The 24,543-nt window shown below is 50.9% G+C and overlaps 1 protein-coding gene across 3 annotated transcripts in view; it reads left to right on the top strand.

Moving 5' to 3' along the window:
- PLA2G4E (phospholipase A2 group IVE) overlaps positions 1-24,543 on the top strand; it is a 70,462-nt gene that overhangs the window by 29,158 nt on the left and 16,761 nt on the right. For 2 of the 3 annotated variants that reach the window (XM_082388744.1, XM_082388745.1), the window contains exons 3-18: positions 240-376; positions 3,971-4,102; positions 5,141-5,181; positions 7,113-7,155; positions 7,660-7,720; positions 8,736-8,896; positions 8,987-9,073; positions 9,485-9,522; positions 11,393-11,528; positions 12,831-12,967; positions 15,329-15,551; positions 17,997-18,111; positions 18,655-18,792; positions 20,233-20,340; positions 20,887-21,090; positions 22,629-22,795. In XM_082388744.1, the coding sequence (XP_082244870.1) occupies positions 240-376; positions 3,971-4,102; positions 5,141-5,181; positions 7,113-7,155; positions 7,660-7,720; positions 8,736-8,896; positions 8,987-9,073; positions 9,485-9,522; positions 11,393-11,528; positions 12,831-12,967; positions 15,329-15,551; positions 17,997-18,111; positions 18,655-18,792; positions 20,233-20,340; positions 20,887-21,090; positions 22,629-22,795 (1,928 nt within the window). Of the gene's footprint in view, positions 1-239; positions 4,103-5,140; positions 5,182-7,112; positions 7,156-7,659; positions 7,721-8,735; positions 8,897-8,986; positions 9,074-9,484; positions 9,523-11,392; positions 11,529-12,830; positions 12,968-15,328; positions 15,552-17,996; positions 18,112-18,654; positions 18,793-20,232; positions 20,341-20,886; positions 21,091-22,628; positions 22,796-24,543 lie in introns of all 3 variants that reach the window. The other variant, XM_082388746.1, reaches the window with a different exon arrangement.

The following is a 24,543-nucleotide window of genomic DNA, read 5'->3' as shown; positions in this document are numbered from 1 at the left end:
TGAGAAGAGCCAGAGGCTATCTGTGTCCACGAGAACAGTCAGTGGGACCTGGGTCCCCTCTGTGAAACCTCTAGCCTGCAGTCCGTGACCTTCTCAGGGTTCTGGGACAAAGGTCTCTGGAGAGTCAGAGCCATGAGTCAGGAGGGGACCAGAAGCTGGCTTCTGCCTCCACACTCTTTCCTCTCTGGACCTGGGTTGGCTCCTCACGCTCCCCTTCCACCCTTGTCTTCCTCGGACAGCAAGCCAGACAGACTGCTTTGTGAGCCTCTGGCTGCCCACCACCTCTCATAAGAGGCTGAGGACTAGGACCATCTCCAACTGCCGAAACCCAGAGTGGAATGAAACCTTCAAGTTCCAGATCCAGACCCAAGTGAAGGTGAGACGTGGGGGACAGCACCTGCCTGCCCTGCTTGCTATTCCCCTCCTTGCCGGCTTGTCCTTCTCTTTGATCATGTGCCCTTCTTATGACTATTTGTCTTTCTTTCTTTTTTTAAATTAATTTTTATTGGAGTACAGTTGCTTTACAATGTTGTGTTAGTTTCTTGCTTTACAGCAAAGTGAATCAGTTATACGTATACATATATCCCCTCTTTTTTAGATTTCCTTCCCATTTAGGTCACCACAGAGCACTGAGTAGAGTTCCCCGTGCTATACAGTAGGTTCTCATTAATTATCTATTTTATCTATAGTAGTGTATATATGTCAGTCCCAATCTCCCATTTCATCCCACCCACCTTCCCCCCTTAGTAACCATAAGTTTGTCCTCTACATCTGTGACTCTATTTCTTCTTTGCAAATAAGTTCATCTCTACTGTTTTTCTAGATTCCACGTATAAGTGATATTATACGATATTTGTTTTTCTCTTTCTGACTTCACTCTGTTTGACAGTCTCTAGGTCCATCCACGTCTCTGCATATGACATTATTTCATTCCTTTTTATGGCTGAGTAATATTCCATTGTATATATGTACCACATCTTCTTTATCCATTCCTCTGTCGATGGACATTTAGGTTGTTTCCATGTCCTGGCTATCGTAAATAGTGCTGCAATGAACATTGGGGTGCATGCATCCTTTCGAATTATGGTTTTCTCTGGATATATACCTAGGAATGGGATTGCTAGGTCATATAGTAGCTCTATTTTTAGTTTTTTAAAGAACCTCCATACTGTTCTCTATAGTGGCTATAGCAATTTACATTCCCACCAACAGTGTAGGAGGGTTCCCCTTTCTCCACACCTTCTCCAGCATTTATTGTTTGTAGATTTTTTGATGATGGCCATTCTGACGGGTGTGAAATGATACCTCACTGCAGTTTTGATTTGCATTTCTCTAATAATTAGTGATGTTGAGCACTTTTTCGTGTGCTTTTTGACCATCTCTATGTCTTCTTTGGAGAAATGTCTATTTAGATCTTCTGCCCATTTGTTGATTGGGTTGTTTAGTTTTTTAGTTGTTTTTGGTTTTTTTCTTTCTTTTTCTTTTATTGAGCTGCATGAGCAGTTGGTATATTTGGGAGATTAATCCCTTGTCAGTTGCTTCATTTGCAAATACTTTCTCCCGCTCTGAAGGTTGTCTTTTCGTTTTGTTTATGGTTTCCTTTGCTGTGCAAAAGGTTTTAAGTTTAATTAGGTCCCATTTGTTTATTTTTGTTTTTATTTTCATTACTCTAGGTGGTGGATTGAAAAAGATCTTGCTATGATTTATATCAGAGAATGTTCTGCCTACATTTTCCTCCAAGAGTTTTATAGTATCCAGCCTTAGGTCTTTAATCCATTTTGAGTTTATTTTTGTGTATGGTGTTAGGGAGTGTTCTAATTTCATTCTTTTACATGTAGCTGTCCAGTTGTCCCAGCCCCAGTTATTGAAGAGACTGTCTTTCTCCATTGTATATTCTTGCCTCTTTTGTCATAGATTAGGTGGCCATAAGTGCATGGGTTTATCTCTGGACTTTCTATCCTGTTCCATTGATCTATATTTCTGTTTTTGTGCCAGTACCATACTGTTTTGATTACTGTGACTTTGTAGTATAATGACTATTTGTCTTTTTTTTTTAATAAATTTATTTATTTATTTATTATTTTGGCTGCATTTGGTCCTCGTTGCTGTGTGCAGGCTTTCTCTAGTTGCGGTGAGTGGGGGCTACTCTTCATTACGGTGTGCAGGCTTCTCACTGCGGTGGTTTCTCTTGTTGCGGAGCATGGGCTCTAGGCACGTAGACTTCAGTAGTTGTGGCACGCGGGCTCAGTAGTCGTGGCTTGCGGGCTCTAGAGCGCAGGCTCAGTAGTTGCGGCACACGGGCTTAACTGCTCCATGGCGTGTGGGATCTTCTCAGACCAGGGATCGAACCTGTGTCCCCTGCATCGGCAGGCAGATTCTTAACCACTGCATCACCAGGGAAGTCCCTATTTGTCTTTCTTTCTACCAACTTCTTGTCCTCTTATCGACCTGTCTCCCCACTCACCCACTCCTTCCTTCTGCCTGTCTCACGCTTGTCCCTCTAGGCATACTTATCCTTCTACCCTCTTTCCTGTCTCTCTTGTCCTTCTACCTAATTGTCACTGGAACTGGATGTCTCCTGCCCCAAAATAGAGTGTGTTTCCAGTATCTTCCAGAACATACTCCAAACAGGAGAATGTAGAGAAGAGCCATTCTACTCACTAGGTCTGAGACCAGTCTAATTCCGGCCAGAGGGCTTTCTCTATCTTAAATCCTTTTTAGATGGCTTTATTATTTCTAATTCCGTGGGTGTGTGTTCTTCATTTGCTGAGTTGCTGTTTCATGGTATTTGTCTTCTTCAGATATATGGTGACTCTAAGTTGAGCTCATATCTCCTGAGGGAGAATCCTCTCTTGAACATCCTGAGTTGTGACAGCGTCAGCAGGGTGCCCTTAAGACAAGCTTGGCCTCATCATGGAGGCATCAAACCCAGTCTTGAGGCATTTGAGGCTTGACAGCTCCATCAAGCTTACTGCTTTCATTTTTAGGGATGCTTCTCCATTCCGAGTTAATGACATATCCTTTTTGTTTTCAAGAAGGGCTTTATATTTATTGTTTTAAAAATATCTTTTCTATCATATATATGGTTTTTGGTGAGAAAGGGGGATTTCAGTTTGGGCTCAGCCTACCATCTTGAAACCAGAATTTGTGTTTCTTTTGTCTGAAGATCTATGGGGCTGCTGGGTTGGTTCAGGGACACACCTGGTTTCTAGTCATTACAAAGTCAACAGGTCTCATTCAGCTGGGAACCCCCAGAACCACCTCATGTCCACTAGATAGGGACCAAAGAGGCAAACCCAGCCCCAACCTACATCTCCCAGGATCCTTGGAAAAAGTGGCCTCAGAGGCCAATCCATGTCACCTAAAATCATTGACCTTAGAGTTCAGCCAGGTGACAGGGCAGCTGCTCCATCTTTGACATACTGCTTTGGGACCATCCATGAGACCTCTTTAGGGGCTGATGAGCCAAAGGATAGAGTTCCAATATGTCATCCCAACCCAGTCAAACCCTCTATAATCTTTGCCACATCACTCCCCTGGAGTGTGAAGATGTTAGCTTCCCTTGGCTCGGTTTTCTAGTGCCAAAGGAACTGTCTTCAGCTCCTGGGTCCAATGCTGGATACATTCTATGTCTTGACAGGGTTCTTGTCTGCTGTGCCCTTCCATCTCTCCCCCAGGTGAAATGAAATCCCCCACACTTCACAAGCCCCTGCCAAGCTTGCAAAAGAGCAAGATTCCCCAGTAGGAGAATCAGAGAAGAAGGGCAGGAAGGCTTCAGAGAGTTGCAAAGAAGGGAATAGACACTTTCCTCTCTTAATTCATGTCCCTACAGATGTCCCTCACACCTGAGCTGTGCTGGTCCCCATCCCTCAGACCCACCTCCTCACTAGGACTGAGGTCAGGGCCATCATCCTGGGAATGGGTTGATGCAACCTTGGTAACCAGACTTGCACCCTCCGTTCTCCCCTAGAACGTGCTAGAGCTGAGCGTCTGTGATGAAGACACAGTGACACCAGATGACCATTTCTTGACAGTTCTCTATGACCTCACCAAGCTCTGCTTCCGAGAGAAAACGCACGTGAAGTTCCCACTCAACACAGAGGTGGGTGCAGGTGCCCCAGCCCTCAGCCTCCTGCTTCACGAGGGGCAGCTGGTTATTCCTATGATGCTGTTCTAAGGGATCCTCTCTCTGTAGCCAGGTCAGGAGAAGACAACACTGCTGTTCAAATCCCAGCGCTTTGGCTTACTATCAATAGCTCTGTGACCCTGCAGAAATTACTTAATTCCTCTGAGTTCTGTTTCCTCGTCTATGCAATAGTGATAATAATACCTACCACACAGGGTCACTGCGAGGCTTAAATGAGAATACATAATTAAGGCATCTAGCACTGTTCACAGTACAAAATGGAGACAGAATAAGTGTTGATTCCCTTTCTTCCCTCAGAGTCCTGCTTCTGGGACGGTCCCAGGGGACGGAGGACAGATAAGGATAAAGGAGTGCAAATCTGCAAATCAGAAAAAGTCAGAGCTGAAAAGGCCCAGGATGTTATCAATTCATTCAACAAGTATTTGAATGCCCTATGGGCCAGGCACTGTTCTGTGCACTGGGGACACCTCAGGGACAAGCATCCCTGCCCTCACCTGGCTTATACTCTGTGGGGAAATTAAGGTCCAGTGAGGGAGGTCATGACTTCCTGAGGTTACACAGCAAGAGATGCAAAGCAGTAGCTGAAGGAAGGGGCTCCTAGCCTTCAGAGTTGAGCTTGCTGGGGGCAATATCTCCCTTGCCCCAGGCCCTGAGCCCCTTGGGGAAGAAGGAGAGCAATGGAAGCTGGAGGGAGAAGATGAAAGGAAAATGTTCTGGGGCGGAGAGAGTTACCTGCTGGGGCTAGGGGTCACCTCCACACCCTGACCCTCCCCTGGGTGGTCAGTGATGTTCCTGATATGAAAGACTTGGGGACAGAGGGAGGCAGAGGGGACAAAAAGAGCCAGGAGCAGCTGCCCCCACTCCAAGACAGCAGGACAGCCGTGTGCGAAGGACAGGGGCAGGTCCACAGGGTCTCCTGGGATGGCACAGGATCCTGGTCTGCAGAGAGGTGTAGACACAGCTCACAACTGCAGTCTCTTCCTCCCCCTGCAGGGCATGGAGGAACTGGAGGTGGAGTTCCTGCTGGAGGAGAGGTGAGTAGGACCCAACCCCCCAGGATTCCACCAAGGTCCTGACCCCAAAGCAGTTTCTGGGCACAGGCACTGTACAGCTGGGTCCTCCTTTCTGCAGTTCCCCACCCCCACTTCTACACCCACCCCTGACGCTCCTCACTGTGCATCAGAATCACTTGGGAACTTCTAAATTCCGTAGGTGCCTGGGCCCCACCCCTTCTCATCCAGGTCTACCGATGTCAGTAGTGCTTTAAAGATCTAGTACTCTGGCCAAATCACCTGCCTCAGCTCCCCAGCATTTCTGAGAGTGGCCTCTGGGAAGACTTCCTGCCACCATGGGGATAGGGCCTTCTTGAGGCCATGCTGAGAAAGAGGTCAGGACCAAGGCGTCTCCTCCTGGACCCAGGACTGTTAGAACAAACTCCCCCAAACCCTGGCCTGAAGCAGAGGCCATGCCCCTCTGCAGCCAACTCTGGAACCAAGTCAAGGGGAGGCTCAGGACAGAGATGTGGGGTTATTTCTCATCATGTCCAATTAAGAAAAAGATCCAGGGTCCTGGAGATATGACTATGCCGTGGACTCAAGTGGAATTGGGTCACAGAGCTGGAGTTTGGGGAGAAGAGGACACAGAGAGAGAAAGGAAAGGAAAGGGTGGTGAGAGAAGGGAGTAGGGCCCCTGCCGGGAGGGGACAAGCCTGCCCTGGGGCAGCAGTGTGCCTTGTGATTGGGCAACCAGCTTCTTAACCCTGGCAGAACTGAGTCCCCTGGACTTATGATCAGCCCAGGGACAGGGGGACAATGAGAGGCAGGAACTAGAACAAGAGCGCTTGTCAAATTCCACCCAGAGAATCCTCTGCATAGGGGGTCTTGGAACTATTGGAGGTGCCTCATTAAAATCAACTTAAATTAAAATTTAAATTAAATTTGACAAATTAAAATCAACTTTATTTGTTTCACATTAAAGAAAATCTGGGCTCTCTCCTTCAGTTCTTGGTTTGACAGGACTTTTAGGGGGAAAAACATTCCTTGGGTGAATTAGAAAGTGGCTTACAAAATGAAATATGTCAGCACTGGTAATCGGAGTTGATCTGGAAACACAGTCATCTTGGGCTTAATTTTGACAAGGGAGGCTGTGGACTCCCCTAGGTGAATTGCAACCTTGGAGGTTTTCTCAGCTTTGTAACACAAGGACATATCACGCTCACCAGGCCCCTCTCTAGCTGGGTCAAAACTATTTGTTAAATGCACAAATTAAATAAAGCACAGAAGGGAGGATGAGTCCGTTTTGCTACCAGAACTGTTACATCTGCTCGAGATGGTGGGCTCTGGCCTTTTCTTGCAACCTGTTTATCCTCTTAACTCCATGCAGTTGCATCTGGTTGGACATAAAGAACAGCTACCCTTTAAGGAAGAAAAAGAAAAGAAACTCTTCTACTCCCTCTAACCTATAAATCTTTTTTTTTTCCTGGACATTCTATTTAAAATGTATGCCAGTTTTCCCCTTGACAATCTGCAGATCTAAGGTTTCTTAAGCCAGTATTTTTCACAAGGATTAAGAAGGCTCTGCTATCTCCTTATTGACCCTACGTAGGCTGTTTGTCACCTTTGTGAGAAATCAGTCAAGAATGATATGACTTAGAGAATAGACTTGTGGTTGCCAAGGGGAAGAGGGGGTAGGGGAGGGTTGGATTGGGAATTTGGAATTAGCAGGTGCAAACTATTGTTTATAGGATGGATAAACAACAAGGTCCTACTGTATAGCACAGGGAACTATATTCAATATCCTGTGATAAACCATAATGGAAAAGAATATGAAAAAGAATGTATATAACTGAGTCACTTTGCTGCACAGTAGAAATTAACACAATGTTGTAAATCAACTCTACTGCAATAAAATAAATTTTTAGAAAGAACGATATGACTTGACCAGGAGTTCTCATTTTATTTTTCAGCCCCTCTCCACCTGAAAGTCTCATCACCAATGGCGTGCTGGTGGTAATTGTCCTTCCAGGCTCCTGTGGCTCCAGAGGCCACCTGTGGCTGCTGCTCTTGGGAACAGAACTGTGGGAGGGAAAACCAGGCCCAACTTGGGCCCTCGTCCCAGAGCCCGCTAGGAGTCAGACTAACTGAAGCCAGACAAAGGGGTTGCGGGCAGTGGTGGGGGCAGCAGCTGGGCTCCTGCTCCTGGGGAGGAAACACCTGGACCAGCATCCCATCTCCCAAAACGACGACCTCAGGAACCTCCCTAATAAAAGCACCCACTCTCAGAATCAGTCCCGCCCCATTTTCCCCCAACTCCAATCTCTCTATAAGCACAAGTTCAGAATTAAAAAGATTTTCATAATTAGGCTGTTGGTACAGCCATTTCAATTAGATGCATCTAAAGCCTCAGGATTCAAGGAAATCTCTCCCCCGAAAATCAGTCTTTGGGAGTTTGTGGCCTGGTAGATCATCCCGGGCAGCTTGTGCTCAAAATGACCTCCCCTTCCTTTGTTTCAGTCTCGACAAGTGTCCTGCCTGGAGGTTCATGCAGAATCCAGGAGACAGAAGAATAGGAAAAGTGAGCCCTTTTACTACCTCTGCCTGCTGGGGGGTGGCAGTGCCACTTCCCAACCCTGTCAACACCAGAGTTGGCTGCTCTATGGCTGCCCTGGGCTCCATGGGAAACCAAAAGCTTGGTTGACACTCCTTGGGATCACTTCACCCTCAGGGGTCATTAACCACTGTCCTCCCCCTGCTCTAAGAAGGGCCTGCTCTTCAGGTCCCCACAAGACCCTCAGAGCTTCCCGGGCTTGATGAACGCCCTGGACCACGGGTCAGTGACACAGTACTGCTCATCTGTCCACACCAGTCTTCGCCACACGCCTGCCAGATGGGGGGTTCCCTGGGTCTAGAGCAGTGGTCAGCACCCAGGGCAGGAGGGCCCCGACAACACCCAAGTCCCCTCTAGCTGCACCCTTTCCTCTAGTCAGACTGCAATTAATGGAGTCCTAGCATTTTATAGCTGGCAGGGACCTAAGAGATCCGCAAATACACGACTCTCCTTCTCACCACTCCACCCCATCCCCCCCATGCAAGGCTTCCAGCCCTGTCTGCAGAGAGGAGAGCGGCACAGAGCCCCACTGGCATGGGGGAGGGAGGCGGAAGGAAGAGGCTCTGCCCCCAAACTGGCAGCAAGGAGAGGGCCTGCTTTCAGTGCAGTGGGAAGGTAACTTTGGGGCACCTTGTGGAGGAGCAGAACCTAGGAGGGCTAGTCCAGAAAACTCAGCCTCTCAGACCTCACACACACACACACACACACACACACACACACACACACACACATACATACACACACACACACACACACACACACACACACACACACACACACACACAAAGCCTTGTAAAAACGCAGATTCCTGGGCCCCGCCTGGCCCTTCAGAATGAGACTCTCTGGGGCATTTTAACCAGTGCCCTCGGTAATTCTAAACCCCTGTCCTGGGTGCCTCCCCTAAGCCTTTTACTGGGCTGAGTTGGGGTGGGAAGTGGGAGGCTTCCCAGGGGTCTCAGCTCTCTCGTGTCCTCTCTTCCAGTGAAGGGCCTCCTGGTGACAGTGACGGAGTCCTTCGAGCACACCCAGCACATCTCACACTGCCTGGAGCCCTGCCGCCCAAACCCTGCCTGCTTCCACTTCCCCAAGTACTTCCAGCCCCAGGTCCAGGTGGAGGTGCCCAAGAGCCAACGGAGCTCTGAGGTAGGAGGCTGCGGCAGTAGGGGGTTAGGGGCTGGTTCAGGCGGGTGGCGGGAGGAGCCCCTCCCCTCACAAAACGGCCCATCCTTCCAGCTTTCCTGCTGCGGTGCGGGCAAGAATGGCCCTGTGTGCCAGCCCCTGGATTGCCTCCGTGACGGCCAGGCGGTGACCCTGCCTGTGGTGAGGGCCTGGGTCTGGGAAGGGATCCCTGAGCAGCATAGCCTGGAGTGCCTGTGGAAGGGAGACGGGGCGAGCCTGGGGGGCCGGGGTGGGGGCATGGCTCGTGGTGGGTCTGTCAGGCAGGGTAGAGGAGTCTTGGGGGGTAGGAGACTGCTGAGCTGCAGTGTGGAGCCAAAGACAAGGTGTGGAAGGTGAGCCAGGTTGGGGGCGAGGGACTTCCAGAAGAGAACATGTGTGCGCATGCGCGGGCGGGGGCGCTGCATGCGCATGCGCTAAGTGAAGTGCCGGCGGGGGGGGGGGGGCGGCGGGGGGGGGCGGGGGGCACCGTGTGGTGAGTCTCCTCTTACTTGGTTGGGAGCACTTGGCTCTAACCTGTCATCCCTGACAAACTTTTCATCTTTCAATTCCCAGAACAAGAATTGTGAATTACACATGAAGTCTACACCCTGGTAAAGTGCCCTCTTTCGGTCTGTCCCTCTGACTTATTTATCTTTAGGGACTTAAAGTGGTATCTTGTTGTGGTGTTGATTTGCATTTCCCTGATGGCCAGGGATGTTGAGCATCTTTTCACAGGCTTATGGGCCATTTGTATATCTTCTTCGGAGAAATATCTATTCAAATCCTTTACCCATTTTTAAAGTGGGTGATTTGCCTTTTATGGTTAAGTTGTAAAAGTTCTTTGTATATTCTAGATACAAGCCCCTTGTCAGATATATGATTTCTAAACATCTTTCCTGTTCTGGAGACTGTCTTTCACATTCTTAATGGTGTTCTTTGAAGCACAGAAGTTTTCAATTTTGGTGAACTTCAGTGTATGTATATTTTTTCTTTTGTCACTTGTGCTTCTGGTGACATATTTAAAAAACCATTGCCTAATCCAAGGTCATGAAGATTTACTCCCATGTTTTCTTTTCAGAGTTTTATAGTTTTAGCTCTCAATTTGGGTCTATGATCAATTTTGAGTTAATTTGTATATACAGTGTGAAATAGGGGTCCAACTTCATTCTTTTGCATGTGGATATCCAGTTGTCACAGCATCTTTTGGTGAAAAGACTGTTCTTTCCCCCTTTGCATTGTCTTGGCACCCTTGTTGAAGATCAAGTGACTGTAGTTTCCATTTACAATTTGATAGCTGTTTGTCCTTGGTCAAGTTATTAAGCCTCTCTAAATCTCAGTTTTTCTCATCTGTAAATTAGAGCAATACCAAGAGTACTGTCTATCACTGGGTTGCTTTGAGGATCCAGTGAGATAACACATGTGAAGAAATCAGTGATCTGCGAAGTGGGAAACTCAGAAAATATCAACAAATGTTATTATTATTGCTGTTTTATTATTCATTCCTTTTGAGGCCAAGGGAAGATTTCCTCACAGCTGTGTCTTCAGGCCTATACCAGACATGAAGGAAACATAACGGGAGAGCTCCCAGGCTCTGCCTTCAAGAAGATGTGACCTTTATAGTTACTCGGGTCACTAAGACTCAGGCTGGAAATTGTCAAGGTCCATTCTCCTGGAGTCACTGGGGAGCAGGGCCTTGGAGGATGCAAGGGATGTTGGTGGGCAGAGGGAGGAGGCTCAGAACCCAGACTACTCCTGGGCTCTGAGAGCTGATGGACCCTTCCAGGAAGTAGCAGGAGGTAAGGCTGGACAGATCAGGTCGGGGCTTTGATGCCAGGCCAGAAGCCTGGACTTGCTCACATCAGGGATGTGATAAAAAGAGAGCAAGTGTTGGGCATGCTCTTCCTGCCCCACCCACCTTGCAGACCTGTGGGGGTGACAGGGTGAGATCAGGGATGTGAAGGGTTTTTGTCACACAGGGTGATTTTTACTCTGGGAGCAGGAAAAGCTCACCAAGGAATATGAGCTCCATGAGAACAGGACCTTGTTTATCCAGCTCAGAAGAGCCCTACTGTAGAGCCTTATTCAGAGGGACTGGCCAAAAGGATCTCAGGGCCTCTTGTCACCCATGTCTGGCCTTGGGCTCTAGAAGGTGCCTGGGGGAAGCCTTTCAAGACTTTCCAGATCTCGTTGAGGAGGCAGAGGGTTCAGTGCGTCCCTAATTGTGTTAAGTACCTGCTTACAGTGCACCAGCTAAGGCTTTGGGGCTTTACATTTGTTATCTCATTAAGTGCTGAAGACAGTGCCAGGAGTTAAGCACGATTAGCCCCATTTTACAGATGAGAAAGCAGGGGCCCAAGGTCACAAAGGTGATTCCTGGCAGAACCAGCCTTCGAGCCTAGGTCCAACTGACCCTAAAGCCATGTCTTCTCCATGGAGGTGGCATCTACAGACCCGCTCAGCCAAGGTCCTCTGTCCCCACAGCTCCCAGGCACTGGACGTGCGGCTGGGCTTCAGCCTGTGCCAGGCAGAGCTGGAGTTCCTGCAGAAGCGGAGGGTGGTGGTGGCTGAGGCGCTGAAGGAGGTGTTGCAGCTGGAGGAGGACCTGCAGGCAGACGAGGTGGGTGAGCAGAGGTCCGCTCAGAGCCAGGCTTGTCCTTCTAACACTGTGCCTGCCAGCTGCCCCCTGCAGTCCCTCCCTTGGCCCAGGGCAGCCTCAGCACTGCCTTTCCTGGTGGCCCTTACTGCTGAGGTTCCAGGTGCCCAGGTGAGGGCTGTGCTGGATGTGATTCAGTTGTGCGTTCGCAAGGGGCAGGAAGGGCAGAGTAGAGAGAAAGGAAGGAGCCCCAGCTGCTGCTCCCCGTGCACTAACAGATCCTGAGATGATGAATCATGTCTTACCTACACGGGACAATGTGGCATCCTTTCCCCAGCCACGAAAACACTGGAAGCTCCACCACCTCCCACATTCTGCACACCTCCACCCAAAAGGCCCAGGGCCTTTCATTCTTCAATTCTCCCTTCCCCCAAATATATGCGCACGCGCGTGCACACACACGGACACACACACACACACACCCACCCCAGAATGAACAGCACTGGGGGGCTGGAGAGAAGCAGCTTCCTCACGCAGGGCCAGCTTCTGCGCACAGCGTAGATGATGGTACCTTTGCCAGAGCCCTCTGTCACCTCCCTGCTAGGGGCTGAGGCTCACACTCCCCTGAGCAGCAGGTCAGTCCTCGGAGAGCCCGCGCTTCAGAGGCCGACCACAGGTGTAGACAGAGACCTCGTCCCTGAGGAGGGCTGTGATGGGGGCTTCGGCCGACAGTAGGTCTTACAGTCCCCACTCAGATGAAAACAGAGTGAGTCTTGGCAAAGACTCCACGCGTCGCTCTCCCGTCTATAGGGAAACACACTGAGGACACCTTAAACCTAAGTAAACCCAGAGGGGACAACTGTGCTTCCCACATCAAAAATCCATTTACTCCTGCTTTTACACATATGGTCTCTAGGGACCACATATCATGTGCCCTGACATCAAATCCCTCTACAGCAGGTGTTGATTTGCAGCCATTAGGGAATCACACACTTAGCTGGGTTCTTGAGCGAGCCACCCAGCCCTCTGGCCCCAGTTCATCATCTGTTAACTGAGAGCTCGATTAATAGTGCCAAGAACTCTTCCAGCCACGGCTTTCTAATTTACCAAGCCCGACACCGACCATTGGGTTTGGAACTAAGGTCCAGTTCTAGACCTACCAGGCGGCTTGACACTCTGTGAAAGGCAGTTTTCAGGTCACTCAGTCCCCACTCTCTGCTCTCTGTAGCCAGCGCTTCCTCTTCCACTGTTCCTTCTAAGCGCCTGTCACTCCAAGTCTTCCCCTACCCAGCATTGCCCCAACAGTCTGCCTCCATGTGCCCCCAGGTCCCACTGATAGCCATCATGGCCACTGGGGGTGGAATAAGATCCATGACTGCCATGTATGGCCACCTGCTGGGGCTGCAGAAGCTGAACATCCTGAACTGTGCCAGCTACATCACTGGCCTGTCGGGGGCCACCTGGTAAGGAGCCGGGGGCCACTGTCTGGTGAAGCCCAGAGCAAGCAGCCAACAGACTGGCCGGTGGGTGGGGGTGGGGTCTCTGGTAAAGCTCATCCGCCCCAAGTTAGAGTGACTCATGACACCTGGGCAGCTCTACCCCTCACAGCTGTGTGACCTTGGGAATGCAGCTGAACTTCTCTGAGTCTCATTTTCTGTATCTGTCAAGTGGGGATCGTAATAGCCCTGACCTCATGGGGTTGTCGTGAGATGCTCTTCCAGTACTGGGTACACCAGGGACACGTGTTGGTCATTACTCCATTACTATGGCAGGGTCCCAGGAGCGTGGCAGCCAGTTATGAGTGAACCACTGGTGCCACTGGCGCATCTCCCCAGCAGCTGCCCTCTCTCAGACTGTGCCAAGTCTCCTGGGGTGGGTGCAGCTGGCCCGCTGCTCTGGCTGCCACGTTCCAGCCCACCCCCATCCCTGCGTGCTCCCTCTGCCCTGCAGGCATCCTCGGGCTCCCCGTCCTCACTCTTGGCTGGTGAGCAGGGAGAGTGAGCCCTCAGCTCCCCCGACAGGTGAGGCCAGCGCGAGGCCGGCTTCTCCACAGGAGCCACGGCGCCTGGGATTCACGATGCCGGTGGCGGCCCACAAAGATGTTGTAATTTCTTTTAAGTTCTTTAAAAAAAACCTTCTAGGTTGAAGAGAATGTTTTAATATATAGTAATAGATCACTATATTTGTCTTTATACAACAGTCATAGAAGATCATTTTTAATATTTTTATGGTGGAAGGGGCCCACCAAAGTCATAATGCAGCCCTGGTCTAGGGTGACCCAGGCCTTGTGACCACCCACATCCTCTCAGCCAGGGCTGCATCTTATTCTGTGTGTAACTAGTGGGCCTCAGAGCCCTCAACGTCCCAAACTGTGTCCCTCATCCTGGAGGGGCTCTGGGTAACTTTCATTTGAGGGGGTGGATGTGAGGAAAACCAAGGGTTCCTGGTGCACCAGAGGCCCCGAGGCTTCAGCCCAGGTGGGACAGAAGGATAGCTGACAATTACCGGCATTGCCTCTGCACCAAGCACTGGGGTGACTGCTTCCAATGGACTATCTCATTTCTTCTTCACAAGAAGACTATGAGGAAGATGCTGTCATTATGCTCATTTTACAGCTGGAGAAAGAAAGGAATTTGCCCAGGGTCACTCAGCTAATGAGCGGTAGAGCTGGGATTTCAACCCAGGCTGTCTGAGTCCAGGGCCCACATTCTTTTTTTGGGGGGTGGGGGGGTGGGGGAGGGGCCCACATTCTTAATCTCACCGATAAACCGCTGCCCATGGGAAGTAGGTTAAGGAGATAAACCTGCTTGCATCAGGGTAGAGGGGCACCTGCATCCTCCTGGCCTACCTCTGGGCCAGGCAGGAAACTGGGAGGAACTCAGACCCAGCTAGGGTGTGGGTAGGGTGTCTCCTGGCCTGGGGAAGCACTGGGAAGGAGTTTTGTAAAATCAAAATCAATCATTTGTAATGTTTTTTTAAAGCTTTTTAAAGGTATGAAAGTAACAGCGTGAACCTTATGCAGAGCAGGGTACTTTTTGTTGAAGAAATCTCCTGAAGGAAGAGGCCGCTGCTCAGACAGCTGTGCAGCTGTAGACTGGGTCCACTGTGGGGAGGGGGATTCCTGGGTGCTGTCCTGACCTAGACTGAGAAAAGCCGGGTCCAGACCAAGCAGAGGCAGACAGAGGCAAAGACCCAGGGCTAGGGGGATCTCTATCTTTGTTTTACTCCTCCCCACTGCCCACATAGAAGTTAAGAAGAAGAAGGGGAAGTAAGTCTTTAGCTGGCATCACAATTATGGGAATTAATGTGGCAGAGTGGGAAGAGTCCAGGATTTGGAATCAGCAAAGCCTGGGGTCAAGTGCTGGCCCCAGCACTTACTTCGGGCCGGGTACTGTCCTAATCCTTTTACATTGACTCACGCCATCTTCACAATAACGCTGTGAGGTAGGTACAGTTATCATCCTTCTCCCCATTCCACAGATGGGAAAACTGAGGTGAGGAGCAGTTAGGTACCTTGCCCAGATCACATGGCTGATGAGTGGCAGAGTCTGGTTTTGAACCCAGGAAGATCTGGGTCCAGAATCTTCACTGTTAAGCAATGTACTCCACCTGGCACACGGCAGGCAGTCAAGAAACGGCAGCAATTGTGACTTTGAGTAAGAATGTTCTCCCCTCCCCGACCAGGCCTCACCCCATTTGCTCCAGGCTCCTCTCCTGGCGGGTGAGGGTTTCCCATGACCTGCCCACCTCCTTTCCTGCCAAGGTCCAGGGTCGATCAGACCAGGGCTGGCTCAGCTCTCTCAGCCACGCCTGTCTCTCTCCAGGACCATGGCTACCTTGTACCGTGACCCTGACTGGTCCTCCAAAAACCTGGAGCTTGCCATCCACGAGGCGCGGAGGCACGTAGTCAAGGACAAGATGCCCGCTCTGTTCCCAGATCAGCTCCTCAGATTCCAGGAGGAGCTGCAGCAGCGCAGGCAGGAAGGCTACAAAGTCACCTTCACAGACTTCTGGGGCCTGCTGGTCGAGGCCTGTCTGGCGGACGAGGTAGGTGCTCAGCTTCCCCTGGGGCCCAAGCCGCCCAGGGCTGATGCCCAGCCCTCTGCCTTCACTGGGGCCTCGGGAGGTACATCACAGCAGGAGGGAGTTAGGTTAGACCTGCAGATGCACCCTTGGGCCGTAAGAAGCATGAGGCATCAGAACGCATGATGCAGGCAGATGGTGGGATTGTCTTCCCGAGTCCCTTTAGATTATGACTGAGACCCTCACATCAGGGGTGGCTTAGGTGCAACCTTTCGGAGAGGCAGCGGGCCCTCTGAGAACCTGTGAGAGAAAATGGGGAGGGAGCCATCAGACTGTGATGTAAGCCTGACCCCAAGTGGAGGAGAGAGGGAAGGAAAGGCCGGGTGGAAGCATCCTAGCCCACTGTGCGGTCTGAAAGGTCAGCACAGTGACCCTTGGAGAGTCCCCCAGCCAAGTTGGCCATCAGAGGAGTCTGGCACCGCCCCCTCCCCTCCACCACAGTGGGCCAGCCTCAGGATCCCTGCCACGCTCAGTCATGGGCTGGGACCAGCCCAGCGGGAAGTGTGGCCTTAGAACAAACTCAGCCATGGATTTCGGAGCATGGTAGCTGGGCTGTCAGCCAATTACACTCCTGTAGTTGGAGGTCGGCTGGGCCCCTTCTCATGGCCACCACACGGAGGATGAGCCCAGTGAGGTTCCTTCCAGCTCTGATATCCAATGATCTGAGCAGCGTCTGCCCAAGAAGAGAGGCAGCCTGTGTTGGGACCCAGCTGCTGTGAGAGCCATGTGGGCCGTGGTAGGGCAGTGGGATCCCCATGGGATGCTGCCATCCCGGACATCAGGGTGAGCTCAGATAACACCCGGACCCTTCCGACTGCCCACGCCCCAGGGAGGAACCAACTTTGGCTGTTGCTTGACCCCAAAGCAGGGCTTCCCATCTAATTTCTATCCAGGCCTATGGCTATCTGCCCCACTCCCAAAGGTGTCCTAAGAGTTCTGAATTCAAATCAGAACTTACCAGAAGGAAGAGGGACAGCAAATTATTTTCTAGTAGATCTCCTCTTCCAGAAAACACAGACAATTTGAGCAACCAAGGATGGACCAAACCTCATCTTCAACATTCATTCATTCCCTCATTCATTCTTTCAACAAAATTAAGTAACTCCTGCATGCCAGGAACTGTGCTAGACAGTGGGGATTCAAACGCGGGCACGCACAGCCTTTGATGGATCCCTGCCCCTTCTGATAACCCACTGTCTACTCTGTCCACATGATGGAGCAGGGCAGGGAGAGGCTGAGGGTGTTGGCTTTTGGATTCAGGCAGGACAGGGTTTGAATTCTGGCTCTGCTCTGTGCTATTCCTTAAATGGGAATTTCGTCAACTATTTCGTCAACAGTTAATATTTCTAACAGTAGTTAGTGCTCCATGTGGTGAGGAGGAAAGCTTTTTTTAACATTAGAGTCTGAGCATTGCCCAGGGTTTGGTGTGGGAAGGAGCCTAGGTTCCTGGGAAAGCAAGTCTAGGATTGATGGAAGGACGCCTCTGCTCTTCCACTCTGGCCAAGGCAGGAGCTCCTTTGCCTCAGGCCCCCTTGACAATGAGTGTGGATTGGGCTCTTCCCTGAGTCTGCAACTTCCTCTCCTTCCATGACGGTCATTGCTGTGGTGCCCATATCTCTGGGCCCAGTTCTGACAGGCATCCTGTTGGCCTTTCAAGGGAGGCCTAAGAGTTGTTTGACCCACACGTGTTTACCATCCCACACAGGTTCTGTGGCCTTTACACGCTCGGGCACTCATGGATGTCACCCACCAGGCAGCTGCTTGGCCTAGGGTCAGAGCCTGGTCCTCTGAAACCTCCACTGGCCTTGTCTACACTGTCTGATTCACTTTGGGAGGTGGCCTGTGGTCCAGGCTGATCTGCAGGACTCCCACTTTGATTACACCACTTAGTGCTCTGGGGACTTAGAGGGAATTTGACTGCCATCTGGTGCCAAGTTTCCAAATCTTTTGTTAAAAAAGAAGAATCTTTTTTTTTCCTCCCAAATGAATTTATGAGAGAGCCCAACATGCAAAGCAGATTTTTTTAAAATGGAGCTGCTCTGGTTTGATTAGGGGGGAAGATGATGAGGATGAAGAGGGGGCAGTAGTGGCCTCCTCCACCCCCGCCTTTTCGTTCTCTGGTCCCTGGGACTCGAGGAGAACCCCAGGACTCTGAAGGACAGCCCTAAACTGCAGATCCAGTCCCCACCCTGTCCATGTGTCTGGGGTGATGAACGGCCCAAGGATGAGTGAACATTTTCTGGGTACATTTTAAGAGCAGCTTTGCCTGGTGTCAGGTGAGACCTCCAGAGCAGCCTGGTGGGCTCAGGAGCCTGGTGGGCTGCCAGAGGTCCAGACTGTCCTCTTATTCTGCACCGCTTCCTGGCTGCTTGTCTGCTGCTTCTCCTTAACCATTATTTTTCCACACAGAGAAATGAATGCAAACTGTCAGATCAGAGTGCTGCTTTGTGCCAGGGCCAGAACCCCCTGCCCATCTACCTCACCATCAATGTCAAGGATGATGTAAGCAACCAGGATTTCAGAGGTAACACTGGTGGCTAGAAATTTACCCAGGGCGGGGTGGGTCCCTTCTCAGCAGGCAAGGGCACTCAGTACCCCAGCGCACGAATCCCGCCACCATACCTTTGCCAGCAAGAGTGTGCTGACAGCCGAAGAAATCCACTTGGCTACCCCCTTCTGCCCAGATGTGTGTAGCCGGTGGGCAGCAGGGGTCCTGTGGCTCCCCTGAGCAGAGACTTGATGGGACAGAGGAAATAAAGCTCGTGAAGGGAAAGAGTCCTAGACATTTCTTAAGCTGCCAGGATGGAAGGACTCTAGAGACCTGCCCTGCTTTGGGGTCTGGTTTTGGTCCGGGTTTATGAGGCGCAAACGAGCCTGTGCAGCTTGCAAAACTGTCTTGCCGGGCCAGCAGAAGCCGGTCACGGGCGCCCCCCAGTGCCCTGCGGGGGAACTGCGGCCTCCCCATCCCAGGCTCCTCGCGGCCGGGGAGACAGCGCCAGCAGGGAGAAGGGTGGGCGGGGCCGTCCCGGCCTGAGACTGATACCCTGCCCTGCTGCTTCGTGTGCAGAGTGGTTCGAGTTCTCCCCCTACGAGGTGGGCCTGCCGAAGTATGGAGGCTTCATTCCCACCGAGCTCTTCGGCTCCGAGTTCTTCATGGGGCGGCTGATGAGGAGGATCCCAGAGTCGCGGATATGCTACATGCTAGGTGATTCCTGGTTGGGGGAGGCCCCTGGGAGCCCCGCCCCATGCGGAACAGGCTCCGCGTTTGATTAGAGGAATGACGAGGAGACACGGTCTGTTCCCCCAGGATCATGTGCCAGGTGCTGGCGCTGGTTTGGGTTATCCCTTGGGCATGTGACCCTCCTGGCATTTGTCAGCGTACCCTCATTCCAGGAGAGGCTCCTGCGCCTCCCAGCCTCCCAGACTGCCCTGATCTCCCTGTGACCCTGTGGGCCCAGAAGGACCTGACAGGGGCTCCTGGGTCACTGGGGAACAAAGGGGACCCTCCCAATGTCCTGGTCTCCAGTCGTCTCCCTGGTGTCCATTCAGAACCAGACTGGGAGTTGCAGGCTGAGATGGAAGCTTCTGGAACTTCTACCCCCTTCCCCCTGGTTCCAGGAAGCAACATGCCTGTCTCCGGGGGTTGAACCAGCCCCTGGGATCCAAGGGGCCAGAGGGGACCTCAGGGTGAAGACAGAGTCTCTGGGGAAGCCTGGCCCAGCTCCCAACACTATGTTCCCTGGTCCTCCAGAAGCCAGGCCCACTGAGTGCAGGGGCCTGACTGTGATGTCCACTCGTAGAGTTTTCCCCTTCAGAGCCCGAAGTACATCTGTCAAAGGGCAACCGCAAAAAACGGACCCATCTTTACAGCCTCAAAAACAGTTATGCCCTTATTTAAACCAGTTGTCTGCCTCCCCCTCCCGTCCATCTATCCCAAATCCAACCCATCCCAGAAAGTCCCACTTAAGCCCTATTTCTTCTGGGAAGTCAGCCCCGAAGCCCACAGCCCCCAGCAGCCTCTCCTTCCTCTGAACACGTATGCTGTTGAGCATGTGGCTCAGAGATCTATAGGTGAGACACTCGGACTTGAACTCTGGCTCCTCATTTATTAGCTGTGCAAAGTAGGCCAAATTACCTAACCTTCCTGAGCTTCAGTGTTCTCATCTGTAAATTGGGCTTAAGAGTAAAACCAACCTTATGGAGGATTCAAATGGGTCAATGTATGTGAAAGATTTCACATGAGTATTATTATTACTGTGTTGCATTTTTTAAATCATAATAAGAGATGGTGTTACATTTATCAAGTGCTCACCATGTGCCAGGCACTGTCCTAAACTAGTGTATTAACTGATGCAAGGGGTGATTTCTGGACTTGAACTTGAAGCCTGCACTTGTCAGCATTAAGTCTCTCCTGGGGCTGTGCCTTATATGCCTTCATACCCTCTCCCAGTTCCAAGAGGAAGGCGGAGAAGAGCTGAGTCACTTATGTCGAGCTGCACCGTGGGGAGAGGGAAATGAAAACCTGTCCCACTCCCTGAGCAGCTCGACTTGGAGGGGGCATCAAGTCCAAGGCAGAATCAATCAGTGTTTGGGTGGGCCTGGAGGCTCTTGGGCAGAGCCACTCACCACTGGTCCTGCTCCCTAGGTTTGTGGAGCAGCATCTTCTCCCTGAACCTGCTCGATGCCTGGAATTTGTCCCACACCTCGGAGGAGTTTTTCCACAGGTGGACAAGGGAGAGAGTGCATGATATCGGTGGGTGACCCACCGGCTTCCCCTCCTGGCTGGGAGATAGGGGGGTGGGGAAGGTGGATCAGTAACTGAGGACCGGTCGACCTGCCACGTGTTTCAACATCATCCCTATGGCCCACAGAAACAGGAAGGCAACTAGGGGGTCTTCCCTGCCTGGAAAGGAGGGTGATTGTAGTTGGACACACCTTTGCCAGCTCTGGCCTGGCCGGGGGGAGTGGATGCACCGTGTCGTAGGCTTGGAAGAGCTGCACGGCGCCCAGGAGAGCTGCAGAGGGTGGGGATCTATGAATGCAGTTAAAGGTCACCCTTGTGGACTCTCTGTTTTCTCTGGAACCCCTCCTTGCCTGTCACCCCACTCCTTCTCCTCTACCCTGCCCCTGTTCTATGTCTCTCCCCTGGGTCCTCCTGGCTCCGAGAACTAGACAAGGAAGGTGTGCACTGCACTTACAGGCTGACCCCTGGGTACAGGGCAACCATGCGGTGCTTCACCTGGGCCATCTGGGGACTCCAGCTCTGTGACCTGTCCTCCATGCCCCACCTCCCCTGCAGAAGACGAGCCACTCCTACCTGAAATCCCCAAATGTGATGCCAACATCCTGGATACCACCGTGGTGAAGCCAGGGTCGTGGCTGTCCAAGACTTTCCGCAACATCCTCACCTACCGGGGCTTTGTGTCTGAGTTCCACAACTTCCTGCTGGGGCTGCAGCTGCACACCGACTACCACCAGAATGGCCAGTTCTCCACATGGAAAGGTAACCCTACCTGCTGCCCCTTGAGGCCTACCTCTGTTTAGAGGAAGGGGAAGTGGATGTGGAGGGAGAAAGGATGAGAAAACTCCTCTGCCCATGTTCATTGGGCCAAGTGGCAGACTCTCCCCACAGTGTATTCTACATCTGGTGAAGCCTTGAACAGCGGGTGGAGTGGTGGTGTATTTAATTAATTGAATCTGTACAATGACTCTATACAGCATCTGTATAACAATCCCAGCAGGTAGAAGTTGGCCCCATTTTACAGTTGGGGAAATGTGGGCCCTGACTTTCTACAGTTGTGTTCTGGGGACACCTTTTTTTTTTTTTATTCTTCATTAAAAAAAAAATGGGGCTTCCCTGGTGGCGCAGTGGTTGAGAGTCTGCCTGCCAATGCAGGGGACACGGGTTCGAGCCCTGGTCTGGGAAGATCCCACATGCCGCGGAGCAGCTGGGCCCGTGAGCCACAGCTGCTGAGCCTGCACGTCTGGAGCTTGTGCTCTGCCACAAGAGGGGCAACGACGGTGAGGGGCCCACGCACCGCGATGAGGGGTGGCCCCTGCTCGCCGCGACTAGAGGAAGCCCTCGCATAGAAAGTGAAGACCCAACACAGGCCAAAATAAATAAATAAATACATTTTTTAAAAATGTATTTATTTTATTTTATTTATTTTTGGCTGCGTTGGGTCTTCGTTGCTGTGCGCGGGTTTTCTCTAGTTGCGGCAAGTGGGGGCTACTCTTCGTTGCAGTGCGTGGGCCTCTCGTTGCGGTCGCTTCTCTTGTGGCAGAGCACAGGCTCTAGGCATGCGGGCTTCAGCAGTTATGGCGTGTGGGCTCAGTAGTTGTGGGGCAAAGGCTTAGTTGCTCCGCGGCATGTGGGATCTTCCCGGACCAGAGCTCGAACCCATGTCCCCTGCATTGGCAGGCGGATTCTTAACCACTGCACCACCAGGGAAGCCCCTGGGGACACCTTTTAATGTAAGTGCTGCCCCCGGAGTTGGGCAGGGATGGCCCAGCCCAAGCTCCTCCAAATGGTGAGTGGCAGAGCTGGCTCTTAAACTGTGGTCTTGCAGCTTCAACTCAGGACTTCGTCCCCACCCTGCTGAGGCTCTAAATTTGACTTTCCACCATCTTTGGTATTTTACTTGGCCACAGCCTGCAACGGCTGCTTGAGCCTGGGCTAATAATCTTTGTCCTCACTCTCTGGGGCAGAAAAGGCAGCTGGCTCTGGGCCCACGGTTTGCACTAATTTATAGGATAGTCTTAAGCCCCTGCTACACCACAAATTCTGTGGCTGAGCGTTAGTGGGCTTTCTGTGCATGTTCCATAAAAGACTTGCTAAACCCCCCAGGTAACGCAGTTCTTCTTCAGCCTACCCAGGGGTACACTGGGACTCACCGGGCACCCTGACCAAGGGGCGGGCTGGAGGCCAGGCTGAAGTGGATGAGCTCCGGGCAGAGCATCCCATCCCCACCAGGTGCCTCTGACCATCTGCTGAGATCAGGGCGCCAAGGAGTAAGGATAACCACAAGCCTTGACTTTCAGACACGGTGCTGGATGGCTTCCCAAACCAGCTGACAGGGTCCGTGAAACACTTGTGCCTGCTGGACACTGCATTCTTCGTCAACTCCAGCTACCCGCCCATCCTCAGGCCGGAGAGAAAAGCTGACCTCATCATCCACCTCAATTACTGTGCTGGGTCCCAGACAAAGGCAAGTTTGGCAAAGAAAGGCTCCCGCCCCACTCCCCACAGGCTCCTAGACTTAGCATCAGAGAAGCTCAAGCCACTATCCCTGATGGAGGTTAGACGTCCAAACCTCAGGGGCGTAGCCCGCTGGCCCTCACGCAATGGGTTTACGAGATTTACTGAGCTAATTCCAATTTTATTCTTACATTTGAGCATTTCCCATATTTGGCAATTCTTTAGCTGCAAAGAAAAAAAGAGTTTAAAAAGTAACCTTAGGGCTTCCCTGGTGGCACAGTGGTTGAGAATCCACCTGCCAATTCAGGGGACACGGGTTCGAGCCCTGGTCCGGGAAGAACCCACATGCCGTGGAGCAACTAAGCCCGTGCGCTACAACTACCGAGCCTGTGCTCTAGAGCCCGCGAGCCATAACTGCTGAGCCCGCAAGCCACAACTACTGAAGCCTGCGTGCCTAGAGCCCGTGCTCTGCAACAAAAGAAGCCACCGCAGTGAGAAGCCCACACACAACAATGAAGACCCAATGCAGCCAAAAATAAATAAATACATAAATTTATTTAAAAAATAATAATAATAACCTTAATAGAGCCCAGTCAATTGTAAAGTTTTGTACCACTTCAGGAGCTTGTAATCCTATTTTCAAAGTGATCACATGGTCTCCCCACTTCCAGGAAGTATGAGCCTCCATGTAATTACACCGAAGAGTTAGAACCAGAGATTTTTATTTATTTTTATTTATTTCCTTTTGAAAAGTTCTGGATTTTCAAGGGAAAGAAATTGGTTTTTGGTCTACTTTATTTATTTATTTTATTATTATTATTTTTTATACAGCAGGTTCTTATTAGTCTTCAATTTTATACACATCAGTGTATACATGTCAATCCCAGTCGCCCAATTCAGCACACCACCATCCCCACCCCACCGCGGTTTTCCCCCCTTGGTGTCCATACGTTTGTTCTCTACATCTGTGTCTCAACTTCTGCCCTGCAAACCGGTTCATCTGTACCATTTTTCTAAGTTCCACATACATGCGTTAATATACGGTATTTGTTTTTCTCTTTCTGACTTACTTCACTCTGTATGACAGTCTCTAGATCCATCCACATCTCAACAAATGACTCAATTTCATTCCTTTTTATGGCTGAGTAATATTCCATTGTATATATGTACCACAACTTCTTTATCCATTCGTCTGTCGATGGGCATTTAGGTTGCTTCCATGACCTGGCTATTGTAAATAGTGCTGCAATGAACATTGGGGTGCATGTGTCTTTTTGAATTATGGTTTTCTCTGGATATATGCCCCATAGTGGGATTCCTGGATCATATGGTAATTCTATTTTTAGTTTTTTAAAGAACCTCCATACTGTTCTCCATAGTGGCTGTATCAATTTACATTCCCACTGACAGTGCAAGAGGGTTCTCTTTTCTCCACACCCTCTCCAGCATTTGTTGTTTGTAGATTTTCTGATGATGCCCATTCTAACTGGTGTGAGGTGATACCTCATTGTAGTTTTGATTTGCATTTCTCTAATAATTAGCGATGTTGAGCAGCTTTTCATGTGCTTCTTGGCCATCTGTATGTCTTCTTTGGAGAAATGTCTGTTTAGGTCTTCTGCCCATTTTTGGATGGGGTTGTTTGTTTCTTTAATATTGAGCTGCATGAGCTGTTTATATATTTTGGAGATTAATCCTTTGTCCTTTGATTCATTTGCAAATATTTTCTCCCATTCTGAGGGTTGTCTTTTCGTCTTGTTG

The sequence above is a fragment of the Balaenoptera borealis genome, assembly GCF_965194805.1.
Source record: "Balaenoptera borealis genome assembly, chromosome: 3".
NCBI classification, from domain to species: Eukaryota; Metazoa; Chordata; class Mammalia; order Artiodactyla; family Balaenopteridae; genus Balaenoptera; species Balaenoptera borealis.
The sequence above is the reverse complement of the archived record's forward strand: the minus strand, read 5'-3'. Positions and strand labels throughout refer to the sequence as shown.